Source organism: Eleutherodactylus coqui, chromosome 3 (genome assembly GCF_035609145.1).
Source record: "Eleutherodactylus coqui strain aEleCoq1 chromosome 3, aEleCoq1.hap1, whole genome shotgun sequence".
Lineage (NCBI taxonomy): Eukaryota > Metazoa > Chordata > Amphibia > Anura > Eleutherodactylidae > Eleutherodactylus > Eleutherodactylus coqui.
Window position 1 is genome coordinate 68,853,628 of NC_089839.1, and position 17,796 is coordinate 68,871,423.

General features: G+C 44.4%; 1 protein-coding gene across 3 annotated transcripts in view; it reads left to right on the forward strand.

Moving 5' to 3' along the window:
- PSME4 (proteasome activator subunit 4) overlaps nucleotides 1-17,796 on the forward strand; it is a 130,174-nt gene that overhangs the window by 26,419 nt on the left and 85,959 nt on the right. For all 3 annotated transcript variants that reach the window (XM_066595717.1, XM_066595718.1, XM_066595719.1), the window contains one exon: nucleotides 2,654-2,770. In XM_066595717.1, coding sequence (XP_066451814.1) covers nucleotides 2,654-2,770 — 117 coding nt within the window. The remainder of the gene's footprint in view (nucleotides 1-2,653; nucleotides 2,771-17,796) is intronic.

The following is a 17,796-nucleotide window of genomic DNA, read 5'->3' on the forward strand; positions in this document are numbered from 1 at the left end:
TTGGGGGACATTCATGTTTTTGTTTGTTTTTATCTATTTGACACTTTCCCACTATAACTGGGGCATCCATGGAAGCTCCAGTTACAGGAGAAAGCATCCCCTGTAGTGACAATAGTCTGTACGACCCTGCAGCTCTGCTGTGCCAGGGAAACCCGGCGGTCACTTGACTGGCGGCTCCCATAGTGGAAGTTATACTTCCACTTTTTAGTACATAATGCTGATTGAGCGCTGTGTACTAGAGAAAGGAGTAGGGTTAAAAAACCCTCTTCCTGCTTTCTCCCCTGGGTTATCAGCTGTGACTAACAGCTGACAACCCGACATGCCTGACTTATTGCAGAAGCAGAGGCTTTAAACCCCCCCCCCCCCACCATATTTTTACTGTCGGCTGGGATTAACCCTTTCCAATCCACTGTCTGACCTCTGAAGAGAATATGAGTTGAGGCTGTACAGCTTCCAACTTGGAAGACATCTGTCGGAGTTCTCTTACAGTATATTGCCAGCCTCTCTGCTGTCGGAGCCTATCCAACGTGTCACCTCATGCAGTACTGGCTTTAGCCAGCATATAGCGTCATTGTATAATGGCAGAAAAAGATTAAGCCCCCTAGGAAAACCAGGATACAAATTGGATTGGAAAGGGTTAAAGCCCAGGACCAAGCGCCATAAATTTACTGTGCTTGGTCCTTAATGGGTTAAAAGAAATGTAATAAGTATTTACTAAAACAGACATGTCAAGAGTGTGGACAGGTCCACTTTAGGCTAGAGGCTCACAGCCATAATCCAAATTGGGCCTAGGAACTCTGTGTGCTGTACAAGCCGCATTGCGCCAAACGCCTATCCAGGTGCCGTCTGATACACATAAAACCTGCACGTTGAATGCCCTGCTCTCCCCCATGAAAACTGATGGGAATAGGAGATGCCGTACATACTAAACGCTCATGTGTATAACATTTATACGCTATAAGTGGGCCATGCACTGTCTGTGGAATTACACATGGCACAAAAATTCGGCCTGTTGGCCTAAAGTGAATGGAATGGTGGTGTGCATTCTCAACGGTCACCGGGATCTTCTGGATTGGTTGGGTTCCAAGCTCTTGGATCATGGTTGATCAGAAAGTTATGTTTAAATAATAAAGTTTTTTTGTCCCACCTTATACGGTTTCAAACTCCTGGTTCCATATAGTAGATGTGTTGACGAGTTTTCATCCAGCCTTCCAGTCACTTTGGCTTTCTTTAACAAGTAAATTTCATAGTCGGGAAACCACTGATGTAACAAAACTTCTGTTTTATTGTTAAAACTTGTGCCTATTCACGGAAAATGGAGGACGCGTTTCAGCTTTACCACGAGCCTTGCTCCCCTCTACATCAAATCTCTTCACAAGCCTTTAAAAAGCCTTAAATTAATTAAAAACTAAACTGTGAATTTAACACTTGAGTTAATTAGCCCTTCAATGTTTCCCTGTCCGTCTCTTCCCATAAGACCTGACATGAAAAAACAATAGATGCTATCTAGAGATGAGGGAGCATACTCGATAAGGCAAACTACTCGAACGAGTAGTGCCTTATGCGAGTACCTGCCCGCTCGTCTCTAAAGATTCGGGTGCTGGCGGGGGAGAGCGGTGAGTTGCGGGAGTGAGCAGGGGGGAGCTGGTGGGGGGGGGGGGGGGTTGGGGTGTGGAGTGGGGAGAGTGAGAGAGCGAGATCTCCCCGCCGGCATCCGAATCTTTAGAAACAAGCGGGCAGGTACTCGCACAAGGCACTACTTGCTCAAGTAGTTTGCCTTAGCGAGTACACTCGCTCATCTCTAATGCTATCATTCAGACTTGTTTTTATATATAAATCTACTTCAACAAATATTATAATAGTATATGATTAACTCATATGGGGGTGGTGACTAATGGGCTGAATTGGATGGACATGCATTTTTTTTTCAACCTAACTTACTATGTTACAGACATGTAGACTGCTATGGGTGTGTGGACTCTTGTTTCCAAACGAAGGCAGACACAGGACGTCTTGTGGCATTGTTCTATCCATATTGTCTTGATGTTCTTCAGTAGAAACATGGAGCACCCAGAGTTCTACATTATAGACTATTACATGCTTTGTGCCATGCATGTGGTTTTGACATGTGCATGAGCCCTTATGCAAAGATGATGCAGTTTTCTATGTGCTCTAGCTAAAACTAAGAGCCAATCCTAAAAGGACAAAGTATGAAGAAAATGTTAACCATTCTCTCTTTGATCATTCTGCATTCTTAAAGGGGCTTTTCCACTACTTCAAAATTGCTTCGCAGGGATTCTGTCCTTCCTGGTGGCTGCTGACCAGGACATGTGACTGCTGCAGCCAATCACTGGCTATAGAACAACACTGATGTGGACAGTGATTGGCTGCAGCAGTCACATGTCCTGGTCAGCAGCCACCAGGAAGGACAGAGAGGATGTGAAGCAATTTTAAGTAGTGGGAAAATCCCTTTAAAAGAAAACTGTGTGAAGGAGGTCTGAAAGAACATTGGTACGATGAGGATTTGTAAAGGAACTTCTGAATAGGACATTATGTCTCTGTATGGTTTTTTGCTTTAATGATAAAGGCCCCCGATGTTTTGCTTTGTAGAACACCCGCCTAATTCTACACTCTATTTCTTGACCCGTTACAGAAAGAAAGAGCTCCTTTCCCGGGAAGACTTGCAGTTACCCTGGAGACCATTGTACGACATGCTGGAGAGAATACTCTACTCTAAAACAGAACACCTTGGTCTTAATTGGTTTCCCAAGTAAGTAAATCAAATTGCTTTTGGCTCTTGCTCTGGTTGTGTAAGAACATGTAGCCTGCAGTCACCTTGTTCCTCTTGATGGGATAGAATAATGGCACGCTGCGGAGGTACAGTAGTGGCATTAAATGGGATTATTAATTGTTGGAAAATGGCCTTACCTCAGCGTGAAAGCTGCAGCTCCTCTGCAATACTCACTTTGCTCTTTCAAGCAGCCGGTTTTTGCTTTAACCCTCTCGAGACTAGTCATTTTTCATTTTTTTTTTAAATACTAAAGAATGTATTGAAAAATGTATATTTAAGTAAAAAAAAAAAACATAATTGTTCAACTTTTTTTAAAATTCCTTTTTGTTGCCATATTCTGAGATCCAGAACTTTGACTCTTGCTTTGATGTGGTTGTGTGAGGGTTGTTGTATTTTTGCGGGATGAACTTCAGTTTTTAATAGTACCATTTTGAAATATAGAACTTTTTATAAGTCTTTTTTTTATTTTTTGGCAGATATGGTAATCAAAAAACTGTCATTCTGGCTATTCACTGAATAGAGTAATGTGTTACTTTAATAGTTCACACTTTATGCATTCAGCGATACCATTTCCATCTATAATTTACATTTTTAATGGGAAAAGGGTGTGTTTAGTGCTTTTTTTTTGCTTGCGTAGATTCTAGCCAAAATTTATCATGTAACTACTTTCCCATTTGAAAAATCTGATTTGAGTTCAAATGGCCGTCCCGAAAATGCAGCCTCTACCCCAATTTAATACTCTCACATATTGAAACTCAATTTTCTCATTACTACACCAGTTAAATGGGTGTGTCCTGACTTTTGCTTCCCCTGTATATCAAAGTCCTCTACATCACCAAGAGCTGGTACTTTGAAAAATTCTGAAACTGAGGTCAATGAATGGGTTTATGCTGCCATTATGCTACCAAAATCTACATTTAATTTTTTTTTTAGAGCGCACAGCGTACTGTGTATAAAAATACAACCACCTTCAGGCAACTTTGCATCAAACAGTGATTAGAAGTAATAAAAAAAAAACATGAATGAAAAAATTCAAACTTGCATCAAAAATGTGTATTCAAACAGACCCTATAGTGATGTTATAGGTATATCACTATCAAGGGAGATAGAGCAATACCCCTGCAGCTCCACCTATTGACCTGAAAGTCAAGATTAGACTCTTTATACAAGCCTTGTAACAACAACTGAGAATTGAAGGCCAAGCCAGAATCCATACACAGGTAGCTGTTTCGGGACGTTTATTCCTCAGTGTGTAGTAGGTTTCTGGCTTGGCTAGAGAGAGGCCTGTGACTTCTATCACTTACACTCCATTGTACGAATGCTATCTTTAATAGTCATACTGTATATCCCTAAAACAATGGTAATTAAGGCTGATTCCAAGTACGGGTATGTTTTTTATTTATTTTTTTTATTATGTACACGGCACCCAAATTTTCTACATTTCATCAGAACCTTAATATGCTGGGATGACAAGATTGTGGGTCCCAAACCTCCATCGGTCATCGTATGAACACTACAGCTCTAGTCATTTCAGTCAGACTGCCGGTTATTGCGGAGTACAAGTGCTCCTCTATTCTGGCCTTTCATACGGTCTAAGCGGCATAAATAAAAAAAAAAAAAATTCTGTATAATTATATTGTATATGCAGACCTCGGTGATCCGCAGGGCTTTGTACTCCTCCCGATACACCAGCCATGTACTGCACATTATGTATCAAGATAAGGCTAAAACGGTGCCAAACTTGTATTTTCCATCACGTTTTAGGCACGTCACTAACTAAATCCCCAGAAATACCGCCAGATTGTAACGAGAGCCGTTACATCTAACTTCCTCCCATATGTCTATGCGCAGGAATACATATTGTGCTCGCCTTGCCGGCAGATCCCACGTATCCATAGAATGCAGTGAGTCAGTTCTTTTCTCTGGCCAACTGTGTAGAACGTGAAATGTGTGGAGAATGTAGCCGTTTGTGTCAACCTTTTAAAGTGATTACATATTAACCCCTTAATGATGGAGCTTATTTATTCCTAATTTGTTTTTTCCCTCTAACGTTTAAGAAAATTTGTAACTCCTTTATTTATCAGCGTCGCCGTATGAGGGCTTGTTTTTTGCGGGACGAGTTGTATTTTTCAATGGTGCTATGTAATGTACCACGTAGTACTTTTAAATATTCTAAGTAGAGAGAAATGGAAAAAAAGTGAAATTTCACCATCTTTCAGTGCGTCTTGTTTCTTTGGCGCGCAAACTGCAACATAATTGACATAACCTTATTCTATGGGTCCGTACGATCACTATGATACCAAACTTTTATATAGATTTTTTTTCCTGTACTAGTATTTTTTTCCAAAAAACTTCATTTAAAAAAAAATTCTTTTCTGCCATCTTCTGCGCGCAATAGCTTTTTTATTTTTCCGTCGACATAGTTGTGCGAGGGCTAACTCTGTGCGGAACATCCTGTAGTTTGCGATGGTATCATTTTGGAATAGATACGACTTTTTGATCGCTTTTTATTGCATTTTTTTCTTGAAAACAGGGTGACCAAAAAAGCACATTTCTGTTCTATTTTTTTCTAGACGTTCATTGTGTTGGGTAAATAATGCGTTACCTTGATAGATCAGACTTGTATAGATGCAGTGATACCAAATATGTATTTTTAATCTATTTAGATTCTTTTATTATAAATATGGCAAAAAGCTTTTTTTTTTTTAAACTTCAATAAAGTTTTGCTAATCTTTTTTTTAATCGTATTGTTGCGGTTATTTTTTTTTTTTCAAGTCCCCAAAGGGGACAACAACTGGCAGCGATGCTTTGTTCGCTCCTGAAGTATGCATAGCATTAAATCATACTGCTATCGCACGGGTAGTCTATTAAGCCACCCCACAGGTACGGCTTGATAGGCTTTCTGCCATGACAGCCCTAGGGCCTTTCTGAAGGCCCCTAGCTGCCCTGACATCCGCACGTCTCTCTGCAATCTCATTGCGGGGGTCTGTATGGGACCCCTGAACTTTGTTCAGGGCATTTAAAGGGTTAACAGCCCCGATGAGCCACATGGCTGATCACTGCTGTTGCTGCCGGGTGTCTGATGTAAGAAACAGCCGGCACCCGGGAAGTATGAAGGGAGGTCGCCCTGCGATCTCCCTTCATACATATCCTACATCTGCAGGACGTAAAAACACTCTAGGGCAGTCACTATGGGGTTAATGTACTTGTGGGATCAGTCTGCAGACTGGAATGGTATTCCAATCTATACTTCACGTCCGCCTGAAAAAGTGTTGGAACTGGACCAAAAAGATATTGGGGTGGATTTTTCATGTTTTTATCGGTGGATGGAGATTCAAAGTTGCACAGACCGCGCCTCATTTATGCAGGCTTTCCAATACTTGTTTGATGGGTGACAGATCAATGTTCTCCTGGCAGTGCCCACAACCACTTGCAGCTCTCACCCCATGGTGTGTCCTTGGATGTGGCTCAAAGGCACTATATAACATCTAAAGCTAAATTCAGAATTCTGATGACTTTGCCCAAATTTGCTGTTTCCAGCCATTAATTTGTGCAATGATCATCCCATGTAAAGGTACTTGTACACACATGCACTGTGCTGCTCCATTCATCCCTATGAGGCTGGCATAGACAGTCAGGCACAGCGCTTGGCTAGTTCCAGCAGTCCTATATAGTCTCAAATATGCTGGCATGATTTCCCGTCCATTGACATAGGGGGGAGTTGGGGAATCCTGTTCTCATAATTGGCGGAAGTCCCAAGAGTTTGACTTCCCCCACTGATCACACACAGGATAAGGGAATAAGTTGCTATTTTGGGTCAACCTCTTTTAAAGGGGTGTTGTGGTTTTTATGGTAATGTCGCCTGAAGGTGTAATCCATAGGCCAAAGGCATTGATCCTATAATTTAATACAAAGGCACTTAACCCTTTGCAATCCATTTTTAGATTCATAATTTCCTAGGGGGCTTTCTCTTTCTGCCATTATACAATGGCGCCATCTGCTGGCAAGAGCCAGTACTCCGGTATGTGACATGAAGAGGCCTCTGACAACGGAGCAGCTAGTAATCTACAATAAGAATACCCTGCCGGATATCTTCCGACATCGGAGCTGTACAGCCTTCAATCAGAATGTCTTTAGACGTCACAGTGGATTGGAAAGGGTTAATATCTTTCTTTTTATAAAATTGCAAGGATTCTCCGTCTCTGACCGGAGTCACATTATAGAAACGGCGCAGTTTCTTCCTATTGGAGGAAGTGATGATACAGCCGCATATGACTGGGGGCCGCCTCTCTCTCCCCATTATGTTGACTTTTCAGCAGTCATGTGACCACTAGAGACCGGTGTAGTTATTGAACTTATGGTTAACCATTCATTTTGAATCAATCACTGAATATCTCGATTCAGTCAGTGATTACATCAACTCACTAAGGTCTAGAATTTTTTGGCTAATTATATATGAATATTAGAAGATGGTTGGTCAAGTCTATCAACCAAACCAGTGAATGAAAACACTAAATTGGGACAATATCTCATACTGAGGGGTGATTCTAACCTATTACACTACAAAATCTATGGGATATATGGGAGACACAACTAGGGAGATTGACAACGCCCTATCCCCCCCATGTATATATTGTCCCTCTAATGGGAAGTTCCTATGGCACAAAAACTGCGTAGCCATACCTGAGACGTACAAACTGAGTCTAAAATCACACTTCCTTTATATGGTAACACCGTGACCTATACCAGCACGTGTGTTCTGTTCATTGTTATTTTGTCTTTGTCTTATTTTCTCATCAGTGGACGAGTGTCTTGAACCCAAAGTGTGTTTTTTAAAGTAAAAGTAATAAAATATTATAGTTCTAAGGGATCTTCTGTGATTTGGGCATTTTATAAATTAGTTCCCTCTGCCTCTGTGATTCTCGATACCAAATATGTAGGATTTAAAAAAAAAAAAAAATAATAATAATTTATGCTAATATGAGAAAAAGCGCAAAGGTTTTTTTTACTTATTTTTACATTTTTATTTTTTGTACTTTATTTTGCTCTTCTTTTTACACTATTTGTGTCCCTCTGAGGGACTTACACTGCAGGACTGAAGAGCGCTACGATAAGGCATGGCAGGACTTCTCTCCTGCCATGCCTTATCGCTTATTATAACGATCTTAGGCAATGGCAATACAGGACGCCAGTATCTGGCGTCCTGTTGCCATAGCAACCAGCCAAGCTCTCGCAATGTTATCACGAGAGCCGGCTGAAGTCACAAAGGGAGCGCGCTCCCTCTGTGAACCCTTTCCCTACGGCGATCTACTTAGATTGCAGCAGGGAAGGGGTTAACAGCGGCAGGGGGCACATCGCCAATGCCCCCCGCTGTCGCAGTGGGAGGCCGGCTACTAGTGACAGCTGTCTCCCGCTGCGGGACAGTGCGAGATCTGCTATGATCTCGTGCTATCCCTATGATGTAAGGGTACGTCATTTTGCGGGAACCACCCCGCGCTCCCATGACGTACACTTACATCATGGGGGGGGAAGGGGTTAAGAGAACCTGTCACCTCTCCTGATAAGTCAGTTTTAGTAAATACTTGTATTTCCCTTTAAAATAGCAATTATAGAGCATCTTATTTCATAGCTCTTTTTTTTTTGTCTAAGTTCTTCAAGTTCATGCCTGCTTTGTGTATACTTGAAAATGTTAAATAAATGAAATGGTCAGTCTGTCAATTTGTTGGAAGACTACTTAAATTGCGAAGATAAGAGAAACCGTTACAGATCATCCAGGTCGGTTCTGTCATTTAAAACTGTAGACTTATTAACTCTACAACCTTCCAAAACAGGCAAACTGGACAATACCGACCAAAAAGAATAATAAAAATGGAAGGGGGAAAGGTCATGGAAGGAGGGGTAAAGGAATGAGCTATTCAGAGTTAGTGAACAGAAGAATGATCAGGCGAATTCAGGGCGTTAATTGTCAAAGTAGATCGGAGGGATCAAAGGACTTACATAGTTCTGTATTCCAGTGAGTCTTGGAACTGCATCCAATAGAACCAGTATCTCCCAGAATGTATCAAGTCACCCTTAGAGAGGCAGTTAGGTCCTCCAGCTTCATGATCTCCTGTATCTAAATAACATTGAAATGGAAGAAGGAGCAGCTTGTTGCCATAACTTCGTTATAAATTCTAGGTGGTTAGTGGGATATTGCTGAGATGTAGCAGAAATAGTGCAGGCATTTTGGGTAGAATGAAATGGAGGTAATAAGTCACACTTTGGACCAGAAATTTGCCAATAATTGGCCATTCCAGAATATGTAACATGGAACTTTTTTTGGTCTTTCCCACACTACTTAGCACAATGGAGATGCAGTGGGCAACAGAGTATGCAACTGAAAGAGCAACCTATACTACCTGAGAGCATTTTAAAACCAGACTCTTGTAACTTACTCATATGGATTTATGCCTTAAGAAGAAGTTCCTAGTTTTCTGTTCTGCTTTTGATTGCTCCGCCTTCCTTCCACTGAATCTGCTGTGATACCTTTACATTTGTCATAATCTGTGCGCAATGGTATGTCCCATTGCTTCATATAAATTGAATTGACTATTTGTACTATATGTATTTTCCTCATCACCTCCCCCAAATAGCTTTCTCCCTGTCTCATCTTAGTGTTACTGGACACAGTTTGTTTTTGTAAGAGGGCAATAAAGCCCCCCCCCCCCCCCCCATCTTGTTCCTTAGCCATCTAAAGGTGGGTCAGGTCAGCTGGTTGACAGGTGAAATGTAACAAGCCACTCCCAGCTGAAGTCCTGTAGCCAGAACTTTAAAGTCAGTTCTACCCTCCATGCCTCACCAGAGGCTGCCTCACCTGATGTCTCCAGCACTAAATGTCCAGCAACAAGTGTTTGATGCTGTCGAGTGATGCAGTTATACAGCGCAGGAGACAGTGCAGGAGACCGGTAACATGCACAACTGTCCAAAGCCTGGAGGGAAATACTCTCCTCTTTGCACTAATCTCCTTCACTATCCTCTTTTCAAGTCTTCACACTTTCTTCCAACGCCCAGCCCCAACACACTCCATCCACATCAGCCCCTCCCTCCTCTCCTCACCTATGTATGGCTCCCATGCACTGTTCAACTTCCTAAGACGCCTTCAACCCCCCAATACTGCAAAGAAACACCTCAGACACCCACACAAATCCTCTAACCATGCGCTCACCCTTGCTACCCTGCTACCCCTAGCTGCAGGGGACATATCCCCCAACCCAGGCCCACCCCGTACTGTTCTCTACCAAAATGCCCCCCTGCCCCATTCAAATGCGCCCTATGGAACTCCCAATCTGCGTGTAACAAACTCCCAACTATCCATGACCTTTTCACCAGTAAACACTTGAACTTGCTCGCCCTCACGGAAACCTGGATACAGCAGTCCGATTCTACCTCCCCGCTGCATTGTCCTATGATTGCCTGCAGTTCTCCCACACCCCCAGATCGGATGACAGACGCGGCGGAGGAGTAGGCATCATCCTCTCCCCAAACTGTACCTTCCAGGTCATTCCCTCAGCTCCCTCGCTTACCTTCCACTCCTTCGAAGTCCACACCCTGCGACTCTTCCACCGACTGCCTCTGCGTGTCGCAGTTATTTACCGCCCACCAGGTCCCACCCACCTGTTCCTAGACCACTTTGCTGCCTGGCTCCCCCACTTCCTATCCTGTGAAATCCCAACCCTCATCCTTGGTGATTTCAACATCGCTACTAACGACTCTAGCTCCTCATCTGCCTCCCGGCTTTTAACACTTACCTCCTCCCTTGGCTTATCACTAATCTCTGACTCCCCCACTCATAGAGATGGTAACACTCTCGATTTAGTTTTCCTCCATCGCTGCTCTGCTTCTCACTTTACTAACTTCCCACTTCCACTCTCAGAACACAACCTTCTCTCTCTTTCTCAATCAGGCACCCTAGCATCTCTCTTGACCCTCCTATCTATCGCACCTCTAGGAACCTCCAGTCTGTCCGCACTAAACAGTTTGCCGAAACTATTCAGTCCTCCCTATCCCCTATCTCTCGCCTCCCCTGCGCTAACCTGGCAGCCGAATACTACCACACCACCCTCAGCCGTGCCCTGGATGAAGTGGCACCACCCGTGACGCGAGCCGTCAAACGCAGACCACGGTAACCCTGGCTCACGTCCCAAACGCGCTTCATCCGGCGGTGCTCTAGGTGCGCCGAGCGGCTGTGGAGAAAGTCAAAGCTGCCGGCAGACTTCCTCCACTTCAAATTCATGCTTAAAACCTATAACCTAGCCCTTCACCATACCAAACAAGTTTATTTCACCTTCCTTGTCTCCTCACTATCCCACAACCCCAAACAACTCTTTGAGACCTTTCACTCCCTCCTCAGCCCCAAGAAACAGGCCCCTGCGTCAGACCTGACTGCTGGAGAACTAGATGCCTATTTCAAAGAAAAAAGAAAAAAAAATGACCACATTCGAAAAATCTCTGAAAGCTGCATGGTTAGCCCTGATCCCAGTTTCATCAGCACTGCACCCAGCACCTACTCACTATCTACGCTAGAACCAACGACAGAGGAAGAAGTCTTCAGGCTCCTTTCCGCTGCCCGCCCCACCACCTGCGCTAGCGACCCTCTCCCCTCTCACCTCCTCCAGTCCCTTTCCCCAGCTCTCATTACTCACCTCGCTACAATCTGCAACCTCTCCCTAACCTCTGGCACTTTTCCCTCCTCATTCAAACACTCCATTATATCCCCCCTGCTTAAAAAAACCAACCCTGGACCCAACTGATGCTGCCAACTACCGACCCGTCTCAAACCTCCCCTTTATCTCCAAATTACTGGAACGCCTGGTCTACTCCTGCCTTACTCGCTTTCTCTCTGACAACTCGCTCCTCGACCCCCTCCAGTCTGGTTTTCGCTTTCTACACTCGACCGAAACTGCCCTTACAAAAGTAACAAATGACCTGATGACTGCAAAGTCGAGAGGTGATTACTCTCTACTAATCCTCCTTGACCTGTCTGCTGCATTTGACACTGTCGACCATAATCTCCTTCTCACTATGCTCCACTCTATTGGTCTAAAGGATACTGCTCTCTCCTGGTTCTCTTCCTACCTCTCTGACCGCTCTTTCAGTGTTTCCTTTGCTGGTTCTATCTCTGCTCCACTTCCTCTTGCTGTTGGGGTACCCCAGGGCTCGGTCCTTGGTCCCCTTCCCTTCTCTATCTATACTGCCCCAATTGGACAAACCATCCACAAATTTGGCCTCCAATACCATCTCTACGCTGATGACACCCAACTATACACCACCTCTCGTGAGATCTCTGGACCATTCCTCCAAAATATCACCGACTGTCTGTCCGCTGTCTCTAACACTATGTCCTCCCTTTTTCTCAAACTAAACCTCTCTAAAACTGACCACCTTGTCTTTCCGCCTTCTAACCGACCTCCCCTCAACATCTCCATTCCAGTGTCTGGCACTATCATAACCCCCAGATGGCATGCCCGATGCCTTGGGGTCACACTGGACTCTGACCTCTCCTTTGCCCCCCATATCCAATCTCTGGCCCAAACATGCCACATGCACCTCTGAAATATTGCTAAAATACGTCCGTTCCTAACCACGGATACGCTAAAGACGCTCGTGGTTGCCCTCATCCACTCCCGGCTTGACTACTGCAACTCGCTACTCAATGGCCTCCCCCGCACTAGACTCGCTCCGCTCCAATCCATACTAAATGCAGCAGCTAGACTCATTTTTCTATCCAGTCGTTATTCAGACGCCTCTGCATTATGCCAGTCGCTGCATTGGCTGCCCATCCACTGCAGAACTAAATTTAAACTCCTCTACCTCACTCAAAGCTCTGCATGGCGCTGCGCCACCATACATCACCTCCCTCCTGTCAGTACACCACCCAGCGCGCTCACTCCGATCGGCTAACACACTCAGACTAAACACCCCTGTAATACGAACCTCACATGCTCGCCTACAGGACTTCACCAGAGCAGCACCCATCCTCTGGAACGCTCTACCCCAAGGCATCCGGACAATTCCCGATGCACGAAATTTCAGACGTGCCTTAAAAACGCACCTTCAGGGAAGCATACCAAATCTCCTGACCTAGTCCCTTGCCCTCCCTATGGTGCCCCACCCTGTTTGCCTTCTAATAAATGATCTGTACATGAAATTTCCTATTGCCTGTGTTCCCCACCCCCTGCACCTCCTGTACCACCCTCAACCCATTTGTGTCTAACCCAATGTATCTCACATTGTAATTGTTGTATTGTTTTGCATTTATCCATGCCTGAAAGCGCTGTGGAATAAGTTGGCGCTATACAAATAAAGATTATTATTATTATTATTATTATAAAGGACTTGTGGTCTCTATTCCACCCTAGTAGATAACAGGAACGTGGAGAATCTGCCTGAGTGATGAGGTTGTAATTTATGAGGCCGCATGATAAGAGGGGCCATGGTGCTACAGAGTTGTTCAAAGGGGTTGCTGTACTGTTAAAGCTCGCTGGGTGAGGTAGGGATGTTAGAAAGTGCCACAATAAGAGAATCTGCCACTCTAGCTGCCACTGTTGGTTTGCTAGAAGGCAAAACCTAAATACTTTAGTCCTTGGACGACTGGTTTGTGAGTTCCATTATCAGGGATTAGGATAGGGAGATGTGGAGCATCTCTGATTTCAAGTTACATAAATGTGCGTAATTGTGGAGTTCGGCAATCAGCTTTGATACGGAAGTATACGGACTCTGAAAAACAAGATGTCCGCATAGGCCGCTACATTATAATGAAAGACTAGTAATCGTTCTAGATGAATCTGTGGAGGGATCGAGTGGAGTATTTCTATTCCCACCTAGTATTGGGGTTTCCTCCTTGAATTCTTCCAAGTTCATCAAGGCCCTTCCAAAAAGGCGGCTTGACCAGAGTTTGGAATATAAAAAGCCATGGTGGTCACCACATTGGCCATTTTCGTAGCTCTGTGTTGTTCCATTCCTCTATTATTGCTCTTAAGAGATTTTGTGAATGAATGGACAGCTGGGTTTTACGATTCTCCTTGACAAAAGGGGTGTGTCCCTATTCACCACTGACTGGACAAAGCAAGAGTCTGTTGGGCTCCCCTAACCCCCTAAGGCATAACTTTCTGATTGGTGGGGGTCTCACTGCTGAAATTCCCGTGTCCCACAGTCCTCCTCACTGCAGGGTTACTGCATAACACGCAGTGCGAAGGAGACTCAATAGAGAGCCAATTGTGCAAATGCACCAACACTCCATTCACTTTCAAGGGGGCTGCCAAAAACCCGAGTCGCAACTGCTCCGGTATTTCCATCAGCCCCATTGAAATGCTTGAATGGGGGTCCTCCAATCAAATGATGGGAGACATTTTCGAGATCAGCGGGGGTCTCGACTACCTGTCAATCATACTGCATTCCCCACAGTAAGGAGGAATAAAATTTTAACAAATATGGGTAGAGAAGTAGTTCAAATCCCCCAAATACAATTTTTTTTTTTTTTTTTATCCCAGCATTTTTTTATTTGACCTTTTTCTCTTCGTAGCTTCCAAACAAGAAGTAATCTTGCATTTTCAATGTCCTTTTTGTGTTCAACACCACAAATTATGTGCAGTTACTTAATCGTGGAGATGATGCAAAGAATAGTTGTAGTCCAAAAGTAAAATGTGATGTAAGAAGAGAAAGTTGGATATAGAGTTGATCTATCCATAATACTTCCCACTAAAGCGAACAAAAGAATGGCTTTCGTTACATAAAACTACCTAAATTTTGCATAACTGTGTACTAAATCATTTTTTACAAGCACTAAAGCGGTTGTACCGGAATTTCAAGTTTACTATTCACAAAAAAGGGGATAATTTACTGATAGGCGGGGATCTCTGTGTTGAGGGCACTGCCGATCTCAAGAACGGGGTTCCTCTGCCGGTCACTGCGGACATCTCTTCTTCCCTCGCGGTGACGTCAGAATAAGTGGAGCGCTGGCCGAGCAAAATCCCTTCTGAAGCTGATGGAAATACCAGTGCGTTTGCCGCTAGTCTATCAGTGCAGTACCATTGTAAGTGAATGGAGTGTCAATGTGCATGTGTGAACGGCGCTCCATTCAGTCTCCTCCTCACTGCACAGAGTGCAGTAAGCCTGCAGTGAGGACGACTGGGGACACGTCCCACGTTTTCTTTCAGTGGTGAGACCCCCGCTGATCGGCAAGTTATCAGTTAGCCAGTGGATAGGAGATCACTTGTGATCTTGGTGCAACCCTTTTAAATCCTTACAAGGAGGATGACTGGCCTCCTCAGTTATCACTTAGACCAGGCCAGAAGAATGTTGTCTATTATTAAACTTGGCGTTCTTTCCTTTTTTCCCCCTCTAACTTACTGTCCCTTCCAACCTGGACGCACTGGATCAGTCACTCGCAAATGTACCAAAAATGCAAATAAAGACAAAACAAGAATGGAACTAAAACATGGGAAACACTGTTCCTATACAAACAAACACTGGGAAGGGCCCTGCCTGAAAGCAGGGCGATTGCCCGGATAAGGACTGCCCCGACCGCATGCCTCAGCCCCTAGTTGACCCGATGTGGGGAAAGGAAACAGAACCAGAATACCAAAATCACTATGCAAACAAATGCAGTACTTAACTTGAGATGCAGCAAGTAACTGAACGATCCAGTAGAAAGCTTCTGACTGCTAGCCCAGTCAGGGAGAGAGTGAAAAATAAACCGCAGTTCAGCTCAGTCTCAAGCCAGGCTAAATAGCCCTAGTAATTATCCACAGGTGTGACCAAGCACCTCACACCAAATACCACACCCACTGATCCAGAAGATGTAGAAACCTCTCCAAAACCAGCACCAGACTATCAGCAAGGCAGTAATCCCAGATATACCATATGTATTGATCAATATGTCCATTAATGAATTTCCTAATATTATAATCAATATTCAATAGTATTTTTGGGATTTGCTTAAACTAACAGTTTTACTCATAAATTAAATCGATACAGGCACGTGTAATGTGTGTATAAATATTGTCACAATTCAAAACTGAAATTAACCAGCATTCTTTGCATTTTTGGGGAGTTGCGTTTTGAGAAATGTTTCTTTCTAGAACTCTAGTTATGTTATATGAAGAACTACTTGTTCCACTGCATTAATGATTCTTCAGACGACCGTATATCGGCCGGGTATTCACGCCTGCCGATATACGGCGTGCCTCTCTGCAGGGGGAGGAGGCTGGAAGAGGCGGGAGCAGTTCACTGAGCTTCCGCCCCCTCTCCGCCTCCTCTCTGCCCCTCGGCACTATTTGCAATGAGAGGAGGCTGGATGGGGGCGGAGCTAAATCACACGCCAAAAAAACCCTTGGCTCTGCCCCACCCCACCATCTCCCATTGCAAATAGTGCAAAGGGGCAGAGAGTGGGCGGGAGCTCAGAGCACTGCTCCTGGCTCTTCCAACCTCCTCCCCCTGCAAAGAGGGACGCCGTATATCGGGCGGCGTAAATACCCGGCCGATATACGGTCGTCTGAATAAGCCCTTAGTGCTCTTACATGTTCGTTAGTGGCTGCCGTTAGTGCATGTGGTTTCCTGATGTTTGCTGAGCTGAACTTGCAAATGCAGGTGTAGCCTGGCCATTAGTGCTACTGTATTACATGTGTGTTAACAGCACTCTTATGGGAGCTCAAACTGAAGTGCTAGGGGTGTGTCTGACAACAAGCTTGCTGTCTGTTTCCAATAACGACCATCAAAGTTGTAAATGCACATGTAGGGTGGATTCAGACGACTGTATATCGGCTCGGTTTTCACGCCGAGCCGATATATGGTGTCCTTGTCTGCAGGGGGGGGGAGGATGAAAGAGCCAGGAGCAGGAACTGAGCTTCCACCCCCTCTATGCCTCCTCTCCGCCCCTCTGCACTGTTTTCAATGAAAGGAGGTAGGACGGGGGCGGGGCCAAATTCCACAAATTAGCCCCGCCCCATCCCGCCTCTCCTCATTGCAAATAGTGCAGAGGGGCAGAGAGGGGGCGGGACCTCAGAGCCCCCCCCCGCATAGAGAGAGACGCCGTATATCGTCTGGGCGTGAAAACCCAGCCGATATACGTTCGTCTGAATCCAGCCGTAGACTAATAAAGGCTGTTAGGACTAGTACAAGGTAAGTAGTGCTGTGTATTTAATTATAGTTACTTACCCCTAAGCTGTAGCGCTAAGGGGTTATGTATGGAGGGGGGTCGGGAGTCGAGCCCCCCCCCCCCCCACTTCCATACAATGCAGGTGTCGGCAGTTTTTTACAGCCAGCACCTGCTCGCATCAGCTCAGATAATCAAAGCCGTTTGTCGGAGCAGTTAACCCTTTAAATTCACTTATGACAGCGGCATTTAAATGCAATGTTTGGGGGACCACATTGATCACAGGTTACTGTGCGGTTGACATGCTAGCCATTACAGAGTGCCTATCAGATCGTAATATGATGTAATGCTATGGCACATTATACTGTAGGAGTGATCAAAGCATCACAAGTTCTTGTCCCCTGTGGTGGCTAAAATAAAAGTAAGTTTTTCAAAGTTTTACTAATTATTAAAAAAAAATAAAAGGTAATAAAAGTTTACAAAAAAAACCTTTTTCCATATTTAAGATAAGAGTCTAAATAAAATACACATTTGGTATTGCTGAATCCGTAAACGTCCAATCTATCAAAGTAATGCATTATTTACCCTGCACTGTGAACATTGATAGAAAAAAAATAGCACAATTGTGCTTTTTTTTTTGTCACCCAGTCTCCAAAGGAAAATGCAATTTAAAAAAAAACGATAAAGTTGTATGTACTCCAAAATGGTACCAATAGAAACTACAGGATGTCCCGTACTGAACCATAGGATAAGCCCGAAGACCTCTTAGTGCGCTGCTCAATGCATGGAGCGGCATCTTTCAGTGCTGACACTGGGGGAACAACTGAGAAGGTAAGTATAACCCTTACATCTCTGGATCCAACTGGACGCCTAC